General features: G+C 42.0%; 1 protein-coding gene across 1 annotated transcript in view; it reads left to right on the top strand.

Annotated features, from left to right (window-relative positions):
• Positions 1–945: 945 nt before the first annotated feature.
• The window catches only part of sh3glb1a (SH3-domain GRB2-like endophilin B1a), a 34,845-nt gene continuing 13,659 nt past the window's right edge, over positions 946–22,131 (top strand). The window contains exons 1-5 of the mRNA XM_080751882.1: positions 946–1,169; positions 4,137–4,278; positions 7,508–7,636; positions 12,109–12,242; positions 16,131–16,223. Coding sequence (XP_080608008.1) covers positions 1,107–1,169; positions 4,137–4,278; positions 7,508–7,636; positions 12,109–12,242; positions 16,131–16,223 — 561 coding nt within the window. The 5' untranslated portion in view covers positions 946–1,106. The remainder of the gene's footprint in view (positions 1,170–4,136; positions 4,279–7,507; positions 7,637–12,108; positions 12,243–16,130; positions 16,224–22,131) is intronic.

The raw sequence follows: 22,131 nt of genomic DNA, 5'->3' as shown, positions 1-22,131 counted from the left end.
TCGCTTCCTTTTATCCAAGAGAAAGTCGATGGGAGCCCAACTTGATTTGGCCACTGTGGGTATTTGCAGTGAGCAGAACATGGTAGATTTTTTTATCCTGGCTAGTAGACCTAATTTCCTGTCAGAATCAGTTGAAAAAACAAATAATAAAATGTTGTCCAACCTCAGCCTTATTTTTACTGGACTATATGTTTTCATGGATGATTCAAGAAGCATAATAGATCGTGCCTTTCACATCCTATGGAGGGTAGCATTGCGTCCTGCCTGTGACCCTTGCCTGTGACATCTGTCAGCAGACAGCTATGTAAGAAGGAACAGTCTTACGTCGCCACCACCTCCTGTGCGGAGGAACTCTGTCGTTGCGACCTCCTTCTTTAATGTACTCTTTGACACAAGTTGACTGCAGATCCAGTACGAGAGAGTGTTTTCTACTGGTGATTCAGTCAGAGTGTATCAAAGGGTGCGTTCGTAAATGCGCACCGGGTGGGGTAGAGCGGTTATTGTCCACGACATTGCAAGCGGCCAGGGCCGCGCCGCGCGAGTTACGAAGCCGTGGTGAATGCAATCGTGCTGGGCAAGCCCACGATAAACGCCCGCGCAGTCCACCCGTCTCCTACGGTAGGAATACTCGCCACCCGGTGCGCATTTCCGAACGCACCCTTTGATACACTCGGACTGAAACACCAGAGGAAAACACCATCCCGATCATGTACAGTGTACATTCCTCCGCTTGTAGTCCAACAGCTGATCTCGTCTCCTCTCGCTGATCTTTATTTGTAGTCCAACAGCTGATCTCCAGATTCCGTCTCCTCTCGCTGATCTTTATTTGTAGTCCAAGAGCTGATCTCGTCTCCTCTCTCTGATCTTTATTTGTAGTCCAAGAGGTGATCTCGTCTCCTCTCGCTGATCTTTGTTTGTAGTCCACACAGCTGGGTGGAGGAGGAACTCCGAGCTGAGCGCTGAGAGAGAGAGAGAGAGAGAGCGGAAAAAAATTATAAAGTTGCTTCAATGACATTTTCTACAGGGATGGAAGTCTGAGTCCACGGGCCGTGGAACTATACTAATTTATCTAAAGAAAAATAAACTGTTTATTTAACAACAACACCATGGATTTCAATGTGAAGCGATTAGCAGCAGACGCTGGCACGTTTCTGAGCCGTGCCGTACAAGTAAGTTAGTGTTTTATTCTTCCTCGTTATGATGATGGCAGTTGTGGAAAAAAGTACTCGCATGTTTTTACTCAAGTATACATGTATCATCAACACTATAATGTTACATGTAGATCGTACGGAATTCGAAATGTACTTGGGTAAAAGTAACGAAAGTATTGGTAGCAAGAGGGACTTGATTGATTGAAGACTTAAAGTACCAAAAGTAAAAAGTACATAAAAATGTTTGAAAATAGCAGATCTACAAACTCGTGAGCTTGTAGATCTTCTATTTTCAGGTATTAAATGGGGCTAAAGTGGGTTATGTTATGTATGTTTTATAATAATATAATTTACATCTGCAATTACAAAGTAATAGTAGCTAAAGTTTTCAAATAAACGCAGTGGAGTAAAAAGTACAGTATTTTCCCCAGAGAGATGTAGTAGAAGTAGAAGTAAACGTATTGGAAATTGGAAATACTCAAGTAAAGTGGAAATACATCAAAAGTGTACTTATAAGTAAAGTACTTGAGTAAATGTACTTATAGTTACTTTACACCACTGGTGGTGACGTTAGCATAGCTGCTAGCGCTAGCATGCTAAACCCTGTTGTTTCCTTTCCTTTGGCATAAAGCAGCCCCCCCCCCCCCCACGCACACACACACACACACACACACACACACACACACACACACACACACACACACACACACACACACACACACACACACACACACACACACACACTGTCAACAGAAAACACCAGAAAACATTCACCCTGTCCCTGTCTCTGTGTGGCCGCTTTGTATTCTACTAATACTAGTGTCACACTGGACGTGGCAGATCACACACACACACACACACACACACACACACACACACACACACACACACACACACACACACACACACACACACACACACACACACACACACACACGTTGAAGTCGTTAAAAACAAACACAAGTTTGTATGCTGACTGACAGCCTGCAGCAACGTTAAGCTAGCTGGCTGGCTGGCTGGCTATAGATAATGTTCTGGTGCAGTGGTTCTCAAACTTTCACATTTTCCAGGTCTCCCCTTAACTCTGACAGGTTCCATTTTGTACACTGTCAGAGTTACAGACTTGTATGGGTCAATTTAGACCCCTCTAAAGCCCCTTTTCCACTGGCCCAACTCCACACCACTCCAGTCCACACCACACCACACCGCCCACTTGTGCCACTGCCAGGTTTTCCACTACAAGGACCTGGGTAGAGTGATGTGAAAGTGGTACTAAACAGGGTACTAAAAAGTATCCACTCTAGAGTAGGTCTGAGCTAGGCCAAACAGGGCCAAACACATCATAATGACTGATCACTCACTGACTTTTCATTTGGAACACCAGGATATAGTTGTAATATAGATTCTATTGTGTTATAACCACTATTATAATCTATTATAGTGTATTTTAATTATCATAATAATACATTAATTATTTATAATGTATTATAATCACAGTTATAATTCATTATAGTGCATTATAATTAGGATAGTTGTAATACAAATATATATTGTATTATAATCACAGTTAAAAGGGTCAATTTGTTTCTTACCGATAGGGGTACTTTTGTGTAATGGAAAATGTAGATATTTTTATGTGGTGCGGTGTGGTCACAGGGAATTACATCTACTATGTTAAAAAAAACTGTCCTGGGTGAGGAGTTGGACCCACATGGATCCATGTCATATGTGTGTGTTTTCAGACATTTGACCACTTAAACTCTCAATACTGTTTAGATTTAAAGGAGCTATAGTCAACTTTTTCTTGAAAAACGGATGCTAAAATAAAAATAATGTTTCGAAAATATTTTATAAAAAAATAAGCTTCATATATGTTTCTATTCAAAAATGACCACAAAAAGCGTAAAATAATGATAAAATAATCATTTTGTCTATAGACTAGGATGTAAACAAAGTGTCGGCCCTACAATGAAAAAGTTGACTATAGCTCCTTTAACCTTTGGCTTTGTACTTGGTCTGGTTCTTCTTTTTATTTATTTTTGAATACATGAATTTACGTGTATGACCATGTATTTTTCCATGGTATCAAATACCGATGTCGTACTGTATATCCCTATCCAGTGATGTTACGTGGGTCCATCAGCACCAATCACTTCACACAGGTGTGATTTTACCTCTACACACCAAACCTCTTCGCCAACTAATAGCCAATCTATCAAGTGTGATCCTCTCAAGCCTCGTTCTCACATAGTTAGGGACCCACAGGGCCAAAAGCTCAAGGAATAGGGTAGAACCTGTGATGTCATGCCGTACTTTTTATTTCTGTTTTATCTATTAGTTTGGTCTTTAAGGTCCACAGAATGAGAGGTCTGCTATGCCGGAAACATCACAATGGCCACTTGTATATTCACTGTCTGTCCCATTGACTTCACTATACAGGAGAAGAAGAAAAAAGTGATGACTCAATCATCACTTTTCACAGTCTTGTGGGGCAGTGTTTAGCCCAAAACAAATGCTTGCAATGGATTCAGAATCACGAAGAACCCCTAGTTTGACCCCTCACATGCTACTTAAAGCAGATTTCTTCTTTTTTTTAATATTTTTCTTTTCCTGTATAGTGAAGTCAAAATGGCCATAACTTTTTTTTGCGTTGTTTCCGGGATAGCATCCAAACGAATAGATAAAACTGAAATAAAAAGTGCGGCTTGACATCACAGGTCATCTCACATTTTGGGTGACTGGGTCCCCAGCTAACAGTAGAAGTCCTGTCCTTGTCCTTGGGGGCGTCGTCCAATTCATTCCCTATGGAAGTCACACGGTTTCATGCCTCTATTAAGCCCCTCATCCCCCAAGGAGAAGGACAGGAGAGCTGCTTCTACCGTGAGAGCGAGGCCTCGGTCTGCGACGTGGTGTGAGTTGAGCTTGTAGATTGGCTGGGACCAAGCCAAGGGCATCACTCACTCACAACCGTCTCTTGTGTGTCAGTTTACAGAGGAGAAGTTTGGCCAGGCTGAGAAGACGGAGTTGGATGCCCACCTGGAGAACCTCCTGGCCAGAGCCGAGTGTACCAAGCTGTGGACCGAGAGGATCATGAAGCAGACCGAGGTGCTGCTGCAACCCAACCCCAGTAAGACCACCCCTTCATCACAACCACACACACACACACAGGGACGTGCTGGGCCCCTGATTCAGCCCGGGAAAAAGAGTTGGAGAGGCCCTCATTGCGCGCTATAGAGAGAGATCTCTCTCTATAGCGCTGCTGCTGCTACTCAAAGATTTGCCATTTCAGATCATGACAAGTGACAAGCCAGTGGGCCAATTACATGAATTAGGCCTTTATTTCGCTGTTGTCGGGTGGAAACCTTGTATGTCCAAAACCGTTTGTTTTGTATTTATCATTTAAAAAATGATTTAAACTAGTGAAAACAGCCGATCACTACTTTTGTGCAAACAGTTTAATTTTTACTTTTGTGCAAACAGTTTAATTTTTTCCTAATGGCCCGGCCTGGACCGGCCCGAGAATGAACCGGCCGTTCGGGAGTTGTCCCGCTTTTCCCAATGGCCAGCACGTCCCTGCACACACACACACATACACACACTGTCGCCCCCACATACAGGGCGGCAGTGGTTCGGGGTAGAGTCGCCGTCTTAGAGCACGTAGGGTTCCCGAAGGTTCGATCCCGGGCTCCCCCAGAGAGTGTGTGGAAGAGTCCTTGAGCAAGACTCTGAACCCCTAGTTGCTCCCGGTGAGCAGGTTGGTGCCTTGCATGGTTTCCTCTGCCATCGGTGTATGAATGTGTGTGTGAATGTAATGCACAATCTCTGTAAAGCGCCTTGGATAAAGGCGCTATATAAATGCAACAATACTATATTTATCTACCATTTACACACACACACACACACACACACACACACACACACACACACACACACACACACACACACATAAAAACCAGTAAGACTCCCTAATCGGGAGATAAGCGTCGCTTATCTCCACAAATAGGGCAAAACATTTTTTTTCCTAAATCTTCCTGATCCATGTTGATGACATGAGTGTAGACATGCTGTGTAGTGATTTTCGTGATTTTAGGGCAAAATCTGTAGGAGTTACGGCATTTTATGTGAGCTGCAGTGGAGGGGGTCCTCCACTGGGGGCGCCACCACTTTTGCATCCGTTCTGGAGCACCAGGAGTCGGTGGTCCCCGGGAATTCCCCGGGAATTCCCCGTGAGCAGCCCCGTTGGCGTGGTCATTTGGTCATTTTTGCACATTTGGTCATTTTTTACATCTGGGGGTCCCCCAGGGACCTGGGGGTCCCTGGAGCTCCGGGGGTCCTTGGAGGTTGTAGTTTGGCAGGCAAGGAACGTGTGTGCAAAATTTGGCATGGATCGGGGCAACGGTTGCGGAGATATGAGCAGGGCAAGAGTGTGACGTGTGAGGTGTGACAGACAGAGGGACTGACACTACTTACACTACTTACACTTTGTGGAGGTTTTGATAGTAAATGCGACCTACGGTCGCAATAAGAACATCAAACAATATACAAAACATTTACTGTAATAAGAGTATAAATGTAACCAAAAAGTAGCCTGTCAATCACAGGTCCCTCAGCGCAGACACTGATTGACACCTCCTCTTTTTTGGTTTCTGCAAAACACACACACACACACACACACACACACACACACACACACACACACACACACACACACACACACACACAGCGCTTGGGGCCAGACCGCTCTCAGGATGATGTGAATTCACGCTACCGAGATGGTTCACCAGGCTAACCAAAAAGAGAGTGTCGCTGTACAGTCAGGGTTCCCACAGTCATGAAATTCCTGGAAATATTTTGAAATTAGAATTTAGAAAAATATTTTTCCAGTACTAAAAAAGTTTTGGAATTGATCAAGGGTCCTGGAAGGTCCTGGAAAAATATCTATGCATTGATTTTGTTAATGCTTCTGAAATGACAAATTAAACACTGGCCAAATTATCAAATATTAGAGGCAGAAATTGTGAAAATAGCTGATCTACATACTCACAACGCCTCGCAACGCAAGGCGTTGTGAGCATGTAGATCAGCTATTTTCACTGTGTTATACAAAATTCATCTACTCTTAGTGCTCGTCAGGGTGCCTGGGTCCCCAGTTCAAATATGATTATTTTGTGGGTCACGGCCTGAAAAGGTTGAGAACCACTGGCATACACTACCTGTCTTTGGGCATTGTGCATAGAAGTAAGCGACTTGTTATTGAGCTGAATTATTGTTATATAGTCCTGGAAATCTGGTTAAATATTCTGGAAAAGTTTTGGAAATTAATTGGTAAAGATGTGTGGGGACCCTGTACAGTTGTGTGACAGTTGAAACATGGTGTGAATTGTTCTGTGTACTTCAAGCAGCAACGTAGAATCTCACACTTCACATACACTTGGACATTGAGCCAATATTAGTATATGCCATGTCAGAACAGTCAGTACAACACTGATATTTAGAATCAATAACCGATAACGTGTTAGTAGAATAGAGAAGTATATTTTATTTTTTGTCATTTACAGTAATCTATTGTTATTGTTATTATTATTATTATTAGGATATTGTAATATTTTTGGAGGGTCTTTTTTATGGTATATAGTGGAGATGGACAGGAAAGAGGGAGAGAAAGATGGGGAGAGACATGCAAATAGATCACGAGGATGTGTCGGGCAACATTAGAGCCCAAGTGCCCGGACCGCTAGGCCAGCCGTCCAGGCCTTAAATGGTGTTTTATACTACTAATTCTAGCTGCACTTTAACAATCATTAATGGCATTTTTATTTGTTCCTAGATCGGTGGCTCTAATTATTTTTAATTTCAAGAACCCCCATAACTCTTATTGGGGGTCTAATAATTACACATTAGTGACGGATAGGTACTCTGTATTCGATACTCAAGTTATGAGTTATATCAGAATCAGTGTCTGGAAGGACAAAATTGTATGAATACATCTGTAGCCCTCAAGGCCCATTCCCACTGGGCCAGATAACAGATAAAAAAATCTCTATTTCTTTTATCTGTGGCAGATAAGTTTTTTATCTGCATCTACCATCCACTTTGAATGTAAAAATATCTGGAGAAAGAGATTTTTTTTTATCTGTTATCTGGCCCAGTGGGAATGGGCCTTAAATCAGTGCACGTGGACTGGAAGTGGACCCAGGAGTACAGTGGAATGTCCTGCTGTGAACTGGACTACTACTCTACTTGAATGTTGACCAAAACGTGGCGTGCCGTCCTTGAGGTATTAAGGTCACTGGCCTGCTGCCTCATCACAGTCTTGTGACTCTTGTCTAATTGAGTTTTGGTCTTTCAATCTGCAGATGTGCGACTGGAGGAGTTTGTTTATGAGAAGCTGGAGAAGAAAGCGCCTTCGCGAACGAACAACCACGAGATGCTGGGTCAATCTATGATAGAGTCTGGCAACGAGTTTGGACCAGGGACAGCCTATGGTGAGTGATTGTTGCACACAAATTATCCCCCCAGACTATAAGGACCACTAGATTTATTTTGGCCTTTATTAACTCATTGAATGCCATTTCAAGATGGCCCCCAAGTACCAGACTGCCACTATCCTAGATTTCTAGTGCACGGATCAATTTTTAGTGCACGGATCGTGCACGCCCATGCACCATATATGCATCATATGTGTAGTACTTTTTAACAGCTTTCAAACAAAAAAATCCGCTTGGAAATCCGTTCAGGCATTCATGAGTTACAAGCCTTCAAAGTCAGACAAAACAGCCATTTTTGACATTTTGAAAGATGTGTTTGTTTGTTATGGGGCTACACATGCAATTTCACAATTGCGATCATGCCTAATACATTTGAGGCATTTTTAGAATTTTTTTTATAAAAAAAAAATTTGATTTTTTTTTTTTTTTTTTTTCTTCAAAATGGCTTCCAACTCGGGAAACTCGGGCTCTGGCAGCCTGGGACTACTGTAATAACTCGGGAAACTCGGGCCTTGGCAGTCAATGAGTTAATTGATTACAGTAGACTGACTGGAAATGATCAGGAGTCGAACCCGCGACACCCCCAGTATTTTCAGATATTTAACCACTTGAACCGTCAATACTTAATTTGACCTTGACCTTTTAATGATGCCTTGAGGTGGTTCCCAGATCCCACTTTGTGTACTAGATACAGGGTTCCCCCCACGGTCATGAAATTCCTAGAAATATTTTGAAATTAGAAAAATATTTTTCCAGTACTGGAAAAGTTTTGGAATTGATCAAGGGTCCTGGAAGGTCCTGGAGAAAATAGCTATGCATTGTCTTTGGTTATTGATTTTGTTAATACCTCTAAAATGACAAATTAATGATTAGCCAAATTGTCAAATAGGCATTTAACCAGAATATTTAACCAGAATATTTAACCAGAATATTTAACCTGATTTCCAGGACTATATAACAATAATTCAGCTCAATAACAAGTCGTACTCCTATGCGCAATGCCCAAAGATAGGTAGTGTATGAGGCAGAAATTGTGAAAATAGCAGATCTACATGCTCACAACGCCTCGCAACGTGTTCTACAAAATTCCTCAACTCTTAGTGCTCGTCAGGGTGCCGGGTCCCCAGTTAAAATATGATTATTTCAGGGGTCACAGCCTGAAAAGGTTGAGAACCACTGGCATACACTATACCTGTCTTTGGGCATTGCGCATAGGAGTAAGCGACTTGTTATTGAGCTGAATTATTGTTATATAGTCCTGGAAATTGGGTTAAATATTCTGGAAAAGTTTTGGAAAGGTTTTGGAAATTAATTGGTAAAAATGTGTGGGAACCCTGTAGATACTTTAACAGGCTATCCACCTGTGTTTTGTCAGTCTTCCCTTTATCTAATAGCTAATTTCATTTAAGTGAATTAACTTCTCTGTGGGAGAAACTGAATCCTCAAACCCCTGTGGCCCGTTCATGGACAACAACACTAACATCTTGTTGTAGAGATTACAACCATCCATTATATAGTTTATTCCAGTATACCATCACATCTAGGTAGACTCAGTCACAGCATAGCTGTACTGGATTTCAACAGGATCCTATATACCAGGGGTCTTCAACGTTTTCAGGCCAAGGACCCCTTAGTTGAGAGAGAGATGAAGCAGGGACCCCCACAACCTGTTCATAGATTCCATATAGTTTCATCTTTTGACAGCACGATTATCAGTGTATTTTGCATTCATGTCAATTTGTGTTTTCAGATATTTAACCACTTGAACCGTCAATACTTAATAAACATGACCTTTCACTATGTACTTAGTCTGCTCTTTTCCCCCTCTACACCGAAGCTCTTTGCCCAAAATAGCCAATCTACAAGCGAGGCGTTGTGAGCTTGTAGATCTACTATTTTTGGCTAAAGTTCTCAGAATATGGACGCTAGGGTTCAAGTGGTTAATATAAAAAAGAAAAAAAGATTTGGAGGACCCCCTGTAGTAACTCTGAGGACCCCCTAGGGGTCCCGGACCCCCTGTTGAAGACCCCTGCTGTATAGTGTTTCCATTATAACTTTTCTCAGGCATGGTAATACTCACTGAAAGAAATAAAGGGGGTTAAAAAAGGTGGCACATGCAATGGGATATTGGCGTGCTCCATTTCTGTCAGTCGGATAGTGCAGCAGTCTACTATTTATATCTCCATTCAAATGCCACTGTACTGCATATTCAAGACTTTATTCAAGAGAGGATGAAACTCCACTGTCAGATGAAAAGAAGTGGCTGGAAACTTTGTGTTCCTTGTGTGGTCTTGGGGAAAACAGTAACTTAACCCATTTAGAACGGGTACACATTTTGTGTATCATTATTTTATGCTTTAAAGCTATACTGTGTAAGTTGCTCAACTAGTGATCAGTAGCGGTATTGCTTTTTTCGGCCGTTTTTCGGCCGGAGTCGTCGCGGACCACCGCCGCGGACCACCGGAGCGGCGCCGCAAACCACCGCGACCGATAGTAATCCGTGGAGGGGTAGAACGCATGGTAGAAGTAATTTTCTGGCCAGGATTTGTGGATTAAGAGGTTAAAATCCTTCACCATGGTAAACACTGTAGCCAAGCGGAGGCGCTTCCTGGAGACCAGAGCAGATAAGCTGTGATTGGCCGGTAGTGTACCATGTGTGCATGATCGGCGATGTGATTGGGCAACGTATACACAACGTATACAGATGATGCAGATTACGTCATTTTGGCGCGAAATCCCGCCCCTGTCACTGCTAAGAAGAAAACATATAAAGAGAAGGCTTCAGAAGCTGAAAATAACGGAGTGGGTGTTCTAAAACTTTAGCGATTTAACAGTTAGGACAATTTTAAGATTTGTTTTATAAAAAAAGTTACATGGTACAACTTTAACTATTGAAAAATAGCAGATATACAAGTGCGAGCTTGTAGATCTGCTATTTTTGAAAAATCGTGAAAATTCGAATATTGACCCGATTCTATAAGTGTCTTTTGAATCCTTCCAAGGTTTTTTTTTAAAAACCCTATGTTTCTATGTCAGCAATCTGGCTATAGCCATCGTCAAAGAAAAGGTCCTTTTCACTTAACTGGAGCTCAGTTAGTCTGTTCTTGAGAGACTACTATGTCGGTGGTTCTCAAACCTTTCCATGTGAAGGACCCCCAAAATTATATTTATTTGGCCACGGACCCCCATCTCAAAATATTTAGTTCCAGGGACCACCCAGAAGCAAAATTTGAGTTACAAACGTTCGCTTTGAAAATACATATATTCAAAGATTTGCACAGATTTTCACGACTTTTTCAAAAATAGCAGATCTACAAGCTCGCAGCGCGGCACTCGGTGCCGCACTGTGAGCTTGTATATCTGCTATTTTTCACTGGTTAAAGCATTCAATAAATCTAGGCCTAAATGGGTTAAAAGAGTATAAACGCATATAAGAAAAAGGCGATATTTATTGCTCAACCAATAAATCAGGTTTATAACTACCTAAATAATGTTATCAGAGGAGACACGTGGTTGTCTATACCCTCCTACATGAGCCACAGGGACTAGAAGTCTGTGGGGAAAATTGGGAATTTGTAAAAATGACTAAATTGGGAGAAGAATGTACAAAAGCGAAGCAAATGATTTCACAGACGGATAGGATTCAGGTAAAAAAAAGAAGTGCCTCTAACTATAGACCAGAGGTCTTCAACGTTTTCAGGCAAGGGACCCCTTAGCTGAGAGAGAGATGAAGCAGGGAACCCCCACTACATATTGTATAAAATTGTGTTCATAGATTTCTTAAACAGCTTAGAATTGTTTGACAGCACTGTAATCAAGTTGGAGTAATGTTTATTTTCAGACATTTAACCACTTGAACCGTCAAATACTTAGTCTGCTCTTCTTTTTCTCAGGGGTAGAGAAACCGTTATTAGAGCACGAAGGGTTCCCGGAAGGGTTCCCAGTTCGAATCCGGGCTCCCCCTGAGTTAATGTCGAAGGGTCCTTGGGCAAGACTCTGAACCCCACATTGCTCCCGGTGAGCTGGTTGGTGCCTTGCATGGTTTCCTCCGCCACCGGTGTATGAATGTGTGCGTGAATGGGTGAATGTAATGCACAATCTCTGTAAAGCGATTTGGATAAAAGCGCTATATAAATGCACCATTTACCATTTACCATTTATACAAAACTCTTTGCCAAAAATAGCAGATCTACAAGCTTACAACGCCTCACAGCGCGATTCCACTAAGAATAAGGATGCTAGGGTTCAATTGGTTCATGTAAAAAAACATGATCCTAATATCACACAAAGATTTGGCGCCCCCCCCCCTGTAGTAACTCTTGAGGACCCCCTGGCGGTCCCGGACCCCCTGTTGAAGAAGACCCCTGCTACAGACTCCAGAGCTGAGAATGAGACACTTTCCTCTGTTGCTGTGTGTGTGTGTGTCGTCTCCAGTTGTCCGGTGTGTCTGACCTCTGACCCTCTTGCAGGAAATGCCCTGATAAAATGTGGCGAGACGGAGAAGCAGGTCGCCGGGGCCGAGCGAGAGCTGATCCAGAGCGCCGCTATAAACTTCCTGACCCCCTTCAGGAACTTCCTGGAAGGCGACTTCAAAACGATTCTGGTGAGTCCAGGGTAGCCTGGCTCCAGCCAATAGACCCGCCCACTCTCTGAGTGAACTGCATCTCTTGGTCTGGATGTGTCATATGACGTGTCTCTTGCTACCGAAAGCTTCTCAAACCGACCGAAACCGACCAATGAAATCAATGCAATGCGGAGGAGGGGCGGGTCTAACTTTTGAAAATCAACAGAAACAGTGGAGGGAGGGGTGGCTGCGTGGCTCACCAGAGTTCTTAATTGCTCCCTTTGAACTTCAAAAGGGCTCCGAACTGCAGTCATTGATTGAGCCATACAAGTGTCCAATAGCTCGTTAGTGATTCTCTCTAATCAATGAAACATCAAAGACAATGACCTGTTTGGTGCATGTCATTGAGGGGAGGGGGAGGAGGGAATGTTTTGTGTGCAAAAGTCAAACACAACCCCTCCCACCAGATCTCTTGTGATTGGGAATTTCAAATGTTAAATCCCCTCCCCTTTTCAATCAAATAGAATGGAGACAGGTTCAGACTCAAGCCCCAGCATAGAGTCTGAAATCAGGCTAAGTTCAGGGGCATAGTTCTGCCTATTTAAAATGACTCCAATACGGAAGTAAAACTTCCTATGATTGGCCGCTAGTTGCGCTGTTTTCCCCCCCGGCCGATCGCAAAAAGAATTGCCCTCCATTGGATCCCATTCATTTTCCCCTTTCGTTTTCTAACCTTAATTAACATTTTCATGAATACCGTATGGTTCCTATCGCTAGTTAAAAATTGCCTTTCAATCACCATCATATTCGTTTTGTCGAAATGTGGTCCAATTTATTTTAAAATAAATTATAAAGTTGCGGGGGGGCGTGGCCAACTAAACTAATACCAGCCGGCTGTGTTCTTCTTCGTGTGCTGTATTTCGGGAGGCTCCGACCACATTCTCCCATGTATCTCTGCGGTTGCACGTGACCGTTGGCAGCCAATAGCATCTCTGATGCCTTTACAATTCTATGATGGCGACGTCCCATTCCACGGGGTAGAAAGGGCCATTTGTGCTGCATAGAAACCAATGGCTTCGCTTCGTCCATATTTTTCTACAGTCTATGGGTGAGTCGCCATCTCATGGCTGTCAGTAGGGCTGTCACAATTATTACATAATCGTCTGATCGCGATTATTTGACGTGACCGCGATTATTTTTCATAATCGTCATAATCGTTTCCACGTTGAAACGTTTTCATATCGTCGCTGTCGGGTGAAAACCTTGTAAGTCCAAAATACATACATTTTAAAAATGATTTAAACTAGTGAAAACAGCCGATCTACAAGCACACAACGCCTCGCGCCGCGAGGCGTTGTGTGCTTGTAGATCTGCTGTTTTCACTACTTTTGTGCAACGGCCTTGTATGATGAAGCAGTGCTTAACTTTGCGAAAGAACGTACAAATTTGAAACTTGGAGATACGAGGTTTCCACCCGACAACGACAATATATAGTTTTTAAAGTAAAACATAGTAGCAGATCTACAAGCTCACAACACGCTATTTCCACTATCAATGTTCTTTTTTAAGTATAACGTTTTCAAATATGTCAGTAATGTCTTTGTATATTTAGGTTATGTATCATATCTACCATGTGCAACTTCAAAGCCTAAAAGCCAAACGGAAATGCAATTGTCAACGACAAAAACACAATTAAATTGTTAATCGCAATTATTTGAGTGAAAATTAATCGTCTTGTAAAATGTCATAATCGTGTCAGCCCTAGCTGTCAGTACGGATGGAAGGATATAAAATTAGATCTTTTGTTTCCGCTGAAAACTGTCAAGGTAATGGTATTGTGGTGAATTTCCATTACCAGGAGAATTGTGTCTAGCGCACTGACGTACAGTACCAGCGTTCCTTCCGAGAGAGCATTTTTAGTGCCAATAGGCTCATTCTAAACCTTTACAAGCACAACTAATGCCAGAAGAAAGTGAACATGCTGACAGTTTTGCACTCTTTCTTGTAGAGGACCATGTTCTTGACAGGTCTCAGACTCTTTAGGCCACAACGCTTAACGTAATGACAGGGCTCGGTCGGGCTCTAGTGGAAAATAAATGTAATACATTCGAGCTAAATGTACGGACATATCTTTGCGTGTTGTCAGAGACCCACTGTCATCTCATTAACAGTGAAGTGTGGTTGTGAAATAATGACACACAGCCACGTTATTCAGCTAGTGTTCAACTCTTGCCTAAATATGGTTCAGTCGGACAATCATTGTGAAACCTGATTAGCTCTGCAGATCACAATCACTTGGTAGTGTGTTTGCCATCTCATGCTGCTGCTTATCTCTTATGAAAACAATAAGCAGCACCACTTGAAGTTTGATACTTATGTGACTTGCCAACATAAGATCGTGCTACCAGTTTCTATATTATGTATTAAGGTCCCAGTAAGAATCTTACACTGTGACTTAATAATTGCAGACCCCTCTCGTGTCCTTCATTCAGAATACGAACTGCTACCCTCTGGTAGACGCTACAGAGTCCCAGTTAAAAACAAGAAAAGACATCTCAATAGATACAAATACTCATTTATTCCCATATCCGTAACTCTGTTAACTTTTTCTCTGCCATTTTAAACATAGCTGTAGTAAGCAGCAGCCAAATTGTCCTTACCTTTTAACGTGGGCACGCGCACGCATCGTGCACAATCTGTGCGCGACTCATCTAGTAGACGTGTAGACTCTGTGACAAGCTTTCGAATACAAAAAACCCCATTGAAAAAGACATATCCGTTGCCACGCTGTATCTCTGCTTATCAGCCAGTGTTTACATGAAAAAGCATTGAAAAAAGCCAACTGTGCGCTATGGTAACACGTGGACACGTTCGCGCACAAAACGCACGATATGTGCGGGGATCATAATCCAGGCGTGTAGAGACTGGATCAAAGTTTCCAAACGCAAAAATCCGATTGAAAAACGAGCGTTCCATCGCCCAGTAGCTTCCACTTCTGTTACACAGTAAACCAATGGAGGCGGGACTATGGCCCAGGCTCAGACTGGATACGGAAAGCTGGATCCGGTCCAGACCGGAAATGACCGGATACAGTTAGGGGGGCGGGCCTAAAGAGCCAGAATCAGCGAAAATCTGCGCTAATACTTTTAATCCTTTCATAATGATTAAAGCTAATTAAACTTTGCGGGCTCTACGGGCATGGCAGCGCGGTACAGCGGGAAATCTACGGTCTCTACGGGGATCGCGAGGTATGAGTTAAACTCAGGCCGTTAGTGAGGTGTGGTGACTCTAGTGTAATGTAATGTATGCACTTGACCTGTATGTCAGCACTGTGTTTCTTTAAACTATTCGTTGTAATTTTTCTTTCTTTCTGTTTGTCTTGTCCTGTTGTATGTTATGTAGCAGCCTAGCATGTCCAAGACACATTTCCCTCGGGACCAAATGAATTAATCTTGAATCTTGAAATCTCTTGACTTGCATACACCATGCCTCTATGTTACAAGATGCAAGAGACATGAAACAACGGAAGAAATACTATATCTGCCAAAAACCTTACCTCAAGTTGATTAAGAAAACCCCTAAAGTTTGCAGTGGTTATACTGTATTTCTTTTGTACAATATCATAGATAGATAGATAGATAGATAGATAGATAGATAGAAACTTTATTATAGTGTCACTCCTCAGACCATACATTTGATAAAAAACAAGCAGCATATTTCACATCACAGTTTGAGGACCACTCACTGGGAGTTGTGAGACACCTTTAAGTTGACAAAAATAAGTTAAAAACGTACATTAAAGTACTAACATATAAAAACAATTACACATTTAAAAACAAAAGAATCAAACAATACAAAAAATAAATCATATGACTACTCTTAATTTGACATGTTCTTTTTTTGGGGGGGGATTTTCTTGGAATCCAGAAAGAACGGAAGCTGCTGCAGGTCAAGCGCTTGGATCTGGACGCGGCGAAAACCAGGCTAAAGAAGGCTAGGATGACCGACGCTCGCGTTGTGGTGAGTAGGACGTGCACGCACACGCGCACGCACGCACACACGCACACACACACACACACACACACACACACACACACACACACACACACACACACACGTCATTTCATATCAGCGTAGCTTGATGAGCAGTGTTGGAAAGTTCCGCGTGCTTCCGAGTAACGAGCCACTTCCTTTATTCAGAGTATCAAACGCTATCTGTGCGTCGCCCACCACCATCCGTCCTTCTGTCGTACGAGGTCATGATTAGGGGTGTAACGATACGTTTTAATAGCGATTCGATGCATATCACGATACATGGTTGACGATACGATACATGGACGATATTGGTTCATTCATGGCGATACGATATGATTCGATTCAATGATTTAAAATCGATATAGTAACTATTTAGCAAAGAAATTAAATCTGTGTGACAGGTGTGGATAGTGCAGGTTGTTAAGGGAAACATGTTTTATTATGGATATAAAGAAGTAAACACAGTGATTATCTGCCAAATACATGGACATTGTATATTGACAAACCTGCACCTTGACATGAACCCAGAGATTAAACACATTTATCGATAGACCAGTGTAGCTATATGCAAAGGAAAAGTAATTAAACTCCTCCTTTTAATTTTTTCTTCTTAAAAATGCTAAATACAATGCACAAGTAGGTAGTATCGATACAATCGATTCTTTACACTGCCGATTCGATACGATACAAAATAAAACGATGCGATTCGATTTTAGCTGTTTTCATTTCGATCTACTTCGAGTTAAAAACGATATTTCGATGCAGTTACTATATCGTTACACCCCTAGTCGCCCACCATCCCTCCTTCTGTCGTACGAGGTCATCATGATTGATCCACATTGGGTTTCACAACACACAACCACCCGTTCTCCTCCCATGACTGAAACACTGTCACATGGCGTGGCCACGGGAGTTTTTCAACTTTCAAGTTCCCTTTTTTTAAACTGCACAGCACAATCCCCTACGGGTTTGCTTTTTCTCTTTCTTTTTTTTTTACACGCTCCAGAGTTGTTCGCTTTCATCCTGGTGTCCCTATTTTGGTCTTATACGAGTTGTGCTCGAAATTATTCAACCCCCTCTGACAAGTTTGTTCATTAGTGTAACCACTGTTCCTTTGACATACATACACTACACCACTATGATACCCAAGTACCTGTCAAAATACTTTATAAACATTAAGGATGTCCATAACTACAACACCAGAGGCAGCGCCACAGATCACTTCCAACCCAGAGTCAAAACCAACAAAGGGTCAAACTCGTTTTTCTGCTATACCACCAAAATGTGGAAAGCCTTACCGAAGGCCATAAAGGAGTGTGGATCACTAGCATCCTTTAAAATTGCCCTAAAAAACCACTTACAGGCAGCAGCCGTTCGCAACTGGTAAAAAATGAACCTAGCCCAACCCTACCCTCCCCCTTCTTTGTATATACTGTTTGTTTAGACTTACTGTTTTCTTTTTTGTTTTTCTTTACATATCTACTGCATAGTACTGTGTTCTATTTGTCTGTCATTCAATGTTATATGAGATACTTAAATGGTTTCCAGTGGAAATAAGCTTAGTCTTTTCATGGATCTCCTTTTAGTAGACCTTGTACCAGTGAACTGTACCGTCATGAAACTGTACCTTTTCCTATGCAAACTTCTAATAAAGTCTTCAATCAATCAATCAATGACTTAGAACTTGTCAACTATGCTGAAAATTGTACTTTTTGGAACATTCAGTGTCTTTGCAATTGTTTTATATACTTTTTTTTTTTAAGCAATAATCTCTTCTCTGAACTTTTCTGACCATTCCTTAGACTTTGCCATGTTTCTAACTGCTCTAATCACAGTCAACAAGTCAACACACTTCTAGTCAGTCCAGATTGCACATCTGATGCAACTATTTAAGCCCTTGATTAATCGATTGCAGTTTATTACCTAGATGTTTTCAGGTATAATTAATAGTTGAATAATTAAAAGTGAAAGTGGCAAAAGTGGCATTTAGCATTGAATTTGGAAAAAAAGCACAACGAATTTTACTTTTGTTGAGCTATTTACATTGTTCTTGTATGATTTATTTATTTCATTCAGTTGTCAGTTTGTGAATTTAGCCAGTAAAGCAGATTTGCAGAGGGAGGGGGGTTGAATCATTTTGAGCACAACCTGTAGTGTAGGTCAGGGGTCTTCAACGTTTTCAGACCCCTTAGTTGAGAGAGATGAAGCAGGGACCCCCCAAAACCTTTTCGTAGATTCCATATAGTTTCATCGTTTGACAGCACAATCGTCAGTGTGTTTTGGATTCATGTCCATTTGTGTTTTCAGATATTTAACCACTTGAACTTAAATACTTCATAAAGTTGACCTTTCACTATGTACTTAGTCTGCTCTTTGCCCCCTCTACACCAAACCTCTTTGCCGAAAATTGCCGATCTACAAGCTCACAACGCCTCGCGCTGCGAGGCGTTGTGAGCTTGTAGATCTGCTATTTTTGGCTAAAGTTCTCAGAATATGGACACTAGGGTTCAAGTGGTTAATAATAAAAAAGAAGCAAATAGTTTCTATCACTCAAAGAATTGGAGGACTCCCTGTAGTAACTCTGAGGACCCCCTAGGGGTCCCGGACCCCCTGTTATAGGTGAATTCTTTTTTTTTATACTTTGAAAAGTATGCCCACCACCCGCAAGATAACATGGGGAAATACGTTATCGTCTTGCGTTTCAGATGCGTTGGCTGAAGCTTACATTATGTCTTGAGTCCAGCCTTTCTCTCCTCACAATCCCCTTCTCTTCTTGCATCTTCCGTGCATTCATCCGCCCTTCGTTTTGTGTCGTGTGCTACTAGTCCAGGCGGTTCGGGCAGTATTTTGATGAAATCGTGCACTTTATGAAAGAAGCATGAAATTTGGCACACAGTTAGAACAGGCCATATGGAACATTTTTGGCTATAGGGGCATCGCAGATTTGTCTTGGGAAACTTGTGGGAGCCAATCAAAGTTGGGCCCCCATAGACTTTACTATAGAGTAAAATAATACAAAAAAAAATGTTTTAAGTAGCATTTAAGGGGTCAAACTAGGTGTTTTTCGGGATTCTGAATCCAATGCAAACATTTGTTTTGCAGGAAAAACATTCCTTGGGCTAAAAACGGACCCCATAAAACTATGGTTTAGTGATGAGTCATCACTTTTCGTGGCGGCTGTTTCTCAGAAAAGAATGTTTTTTGTGCAAAACAAATGCTTGCATTGGAATCAGAATCCCGAACAACACCTAGTTTGACCCCTTACATGCTACATAAAGCATTTGATTGGCTCCCACAAGTTTCCCAAGACAAATCTGCGATGGCCCTATAGCCAAAAATGTTCCATATGGCATGTTCTAACTGTGTGCCAAATGTCATGCTTCTTTCATAAAGTGCACGATTTTTGCCTGAAACACTCTGACTATACTCTGTGGGCATTCTTTTGGATGTTGTGTTTATTGGAGGAACTACTGGTTGCTTCTTGGCTAAATTTAGTAACAAATCACCGGCGCTGCCACAGTCCATGTGGGATGTATCCCAAAGGGAGACGTTAGCTGCTCTGTGCCGTCTGTCACCAGACCAGTGTGTCACATGGTCCACTCTGCTGCATTACGGGGCTGAACTGGCCTAATGGGACATGATGATGATGTGACACTTAGGGCTGTCACAATTATTACATAATCGTCTAATCGCAATTATTTTACTTAATCGCGACTATTTTTCATAATCGTCATAATCGTTTCCATGTTGGAAAATGTTCATATATTTTTTTTAAGTCAAAAATAGCGGAAATAGCAGATCTACAAGCTGACAACGCGTCGCAATCGCGACGCGTTGTCAGCTTGTAGATCGGGTATTTCCACCATCAACGTTATTTTTTAAGTATACATTTTTCAAATATGTCAGTAATTTCTTTGTATATTTAGGTTATGTTTCATATCTACCATGTGCAACTTCAAAGCCTAAAAGCCAAACAGAAATGTAATTGTGAACAACAAATACACAATTAAATCGTTAATCGCAATTATTTGAGTGACAATTAATCGTCATGTAAAATGTCCTAATGTCCGTGACAGCCCTAGTGACACTTGATATCAAACGTTTTGAGATCTCGGACTTCTGTTGCTAATAGATGGCTAGGAAAGCTGCCAACACTGCCTAAAATGCTGGTACCGGGTATCTGCGAGTACAGTATGCCCGTCTCCAAGCCATTCCCATCCCTGAGAAAAGAGAGGTTGAGAATCACTGCACTAGAGGCACCGATGGGAACTGAAACCCCTGTTGAGGTTGAAGTTAACACTTATGTTGCAATGATTTTTTCTCTTCAATGTCTCGCGTTGCCATGGTTACCATAGACTTCCATGTAATTGTGCAAGTGTGTAAAAAGTGCACGCCCATGCCTAGATGATGCACCACGTGTGTAGATGCTGTTCACAGCTTTCAAACAAAAAAATCCGCTTGGAAATCCGTTCAGGCATTCATGATTTATCAGCCATTATGTTTTCTACAGATGTAAACAAACATGGCTGCCATGTTTGAAAGAATGGGTTGGTATGGGGGTTAAACATGCAATTTCGCGATCGCGATCATGCCTAATACATTTCTGGAGGTCCAAAAAAAATTTTTGAAAAAAAAAAAAACTTGAAAAAAAAAAGACTTTTTTTTTTTTTCAAAAACGGCCCAAACTCGGGAAACTCGGGGTTGGCACAGCGTTGGTATCAATACAAACTCGGGAAACTCGGGGTTGGCACCAGATGTGTTAAGACATAATGTCCCTGTGAACTTGGACAAAGTCATCGTCCTCCTCGATCAAAGCCCCTTACAGTGTTTGCTCTCTCAATCCGTTTCTCACAAACCTGAAGTTGAGGTGATCTTGTCTTTGGGGGAAAAATTTAATAATCCCCATAAACCTCAGAGAATGGAAACACTGATCCCTAACGCACCATTACACAATCCTCTTTATACTAACTTGATCCCTTTTTTTATGCTTGGTGTAGGCGTCCCAGAAATACACAACAGCACTTTAACCCATTTAGACCTAGAATTATTGAATGTTTTAACTATTGAAAAATAGCAGATATGCAAGCTCACAGCGCGGCACCGAGTGCCGCGCTGCAAGCTTGTAGATCTGCTATTTTTGAAAAATCAAGATTTTCTTTTGCAAGTCTTTGAATATATCTATTTAAAAGCGAACATTTGTAACTCAAATATTTGCTTCTGGGGGTCCCTGGAACAACATATTTTGAGATGAGAGTCTGTGGCCAAATACCTGTAATTTTGAGGGTCCTTGACATGAAAAAGTTTGAGAACCACCGATTTCGAGGAAGGATTTAGAAGTTGGGTCAAAGATCGGGTCAAAGATATTCAAAGACTTGCACACATTTTCAAGATTTTTCAAAAACAGCAGATCTGAGCTTGTATATCTGCTGTTTTTCAATAGTTAAAGCATAAAATAATGGTTAAAGTGGTTAAAATCTAACGCGACTCGGGCGCGTTCCGGGTATTTGAGAGTTATACTTGATCCCTTTTTTTATGCTTGGTGTAGGCGTCCCAGAAATACACAACAGCACTTTAAGTTTGTTTTCATGTCTGGGGGCATTCCTCCTCGCGGCCACTAAGGAAGAACACATGTTTGGGGTGTGAGAAGAACAGGCCGGCGCCGCCGTTGGTTAGAAGAAGCTGCGAAACGACCGGCTGACCCCAGGTCACCTCCTCCACAAGTCGCTGTTTTGAAGACGGATAGGGCTTCGGCCGGGGACCCCCCTAGCCTCCCCCTTCCAGGTTCCGCTGTTTACTCAGCAGAATGGCTCAGGCAGCACCCGCGAGGCAGATTAGAAAACCATACAACAGACCCACACATTCCAGCATAAGTCTCCGGTTAGCACAGGGCAAC

This window comes from Nannobrachium achirus (genome assembly GCF_963921795.1).
Source record: "Nannobrachium achirus genome assembly, chromosome: 21".
Lineage (NCBI taxonomy): Eukaryota > Metazoa > Chordata > Actinopteri > Myctophiformes > Myctophidae > Nannobrachium > Nannobrachium achirus.
The sequence above is the reverse complement of the archived record's forward strand: the minus strand, read 5'-3'. Positions and strand labels throughout refer to the sequence as shown.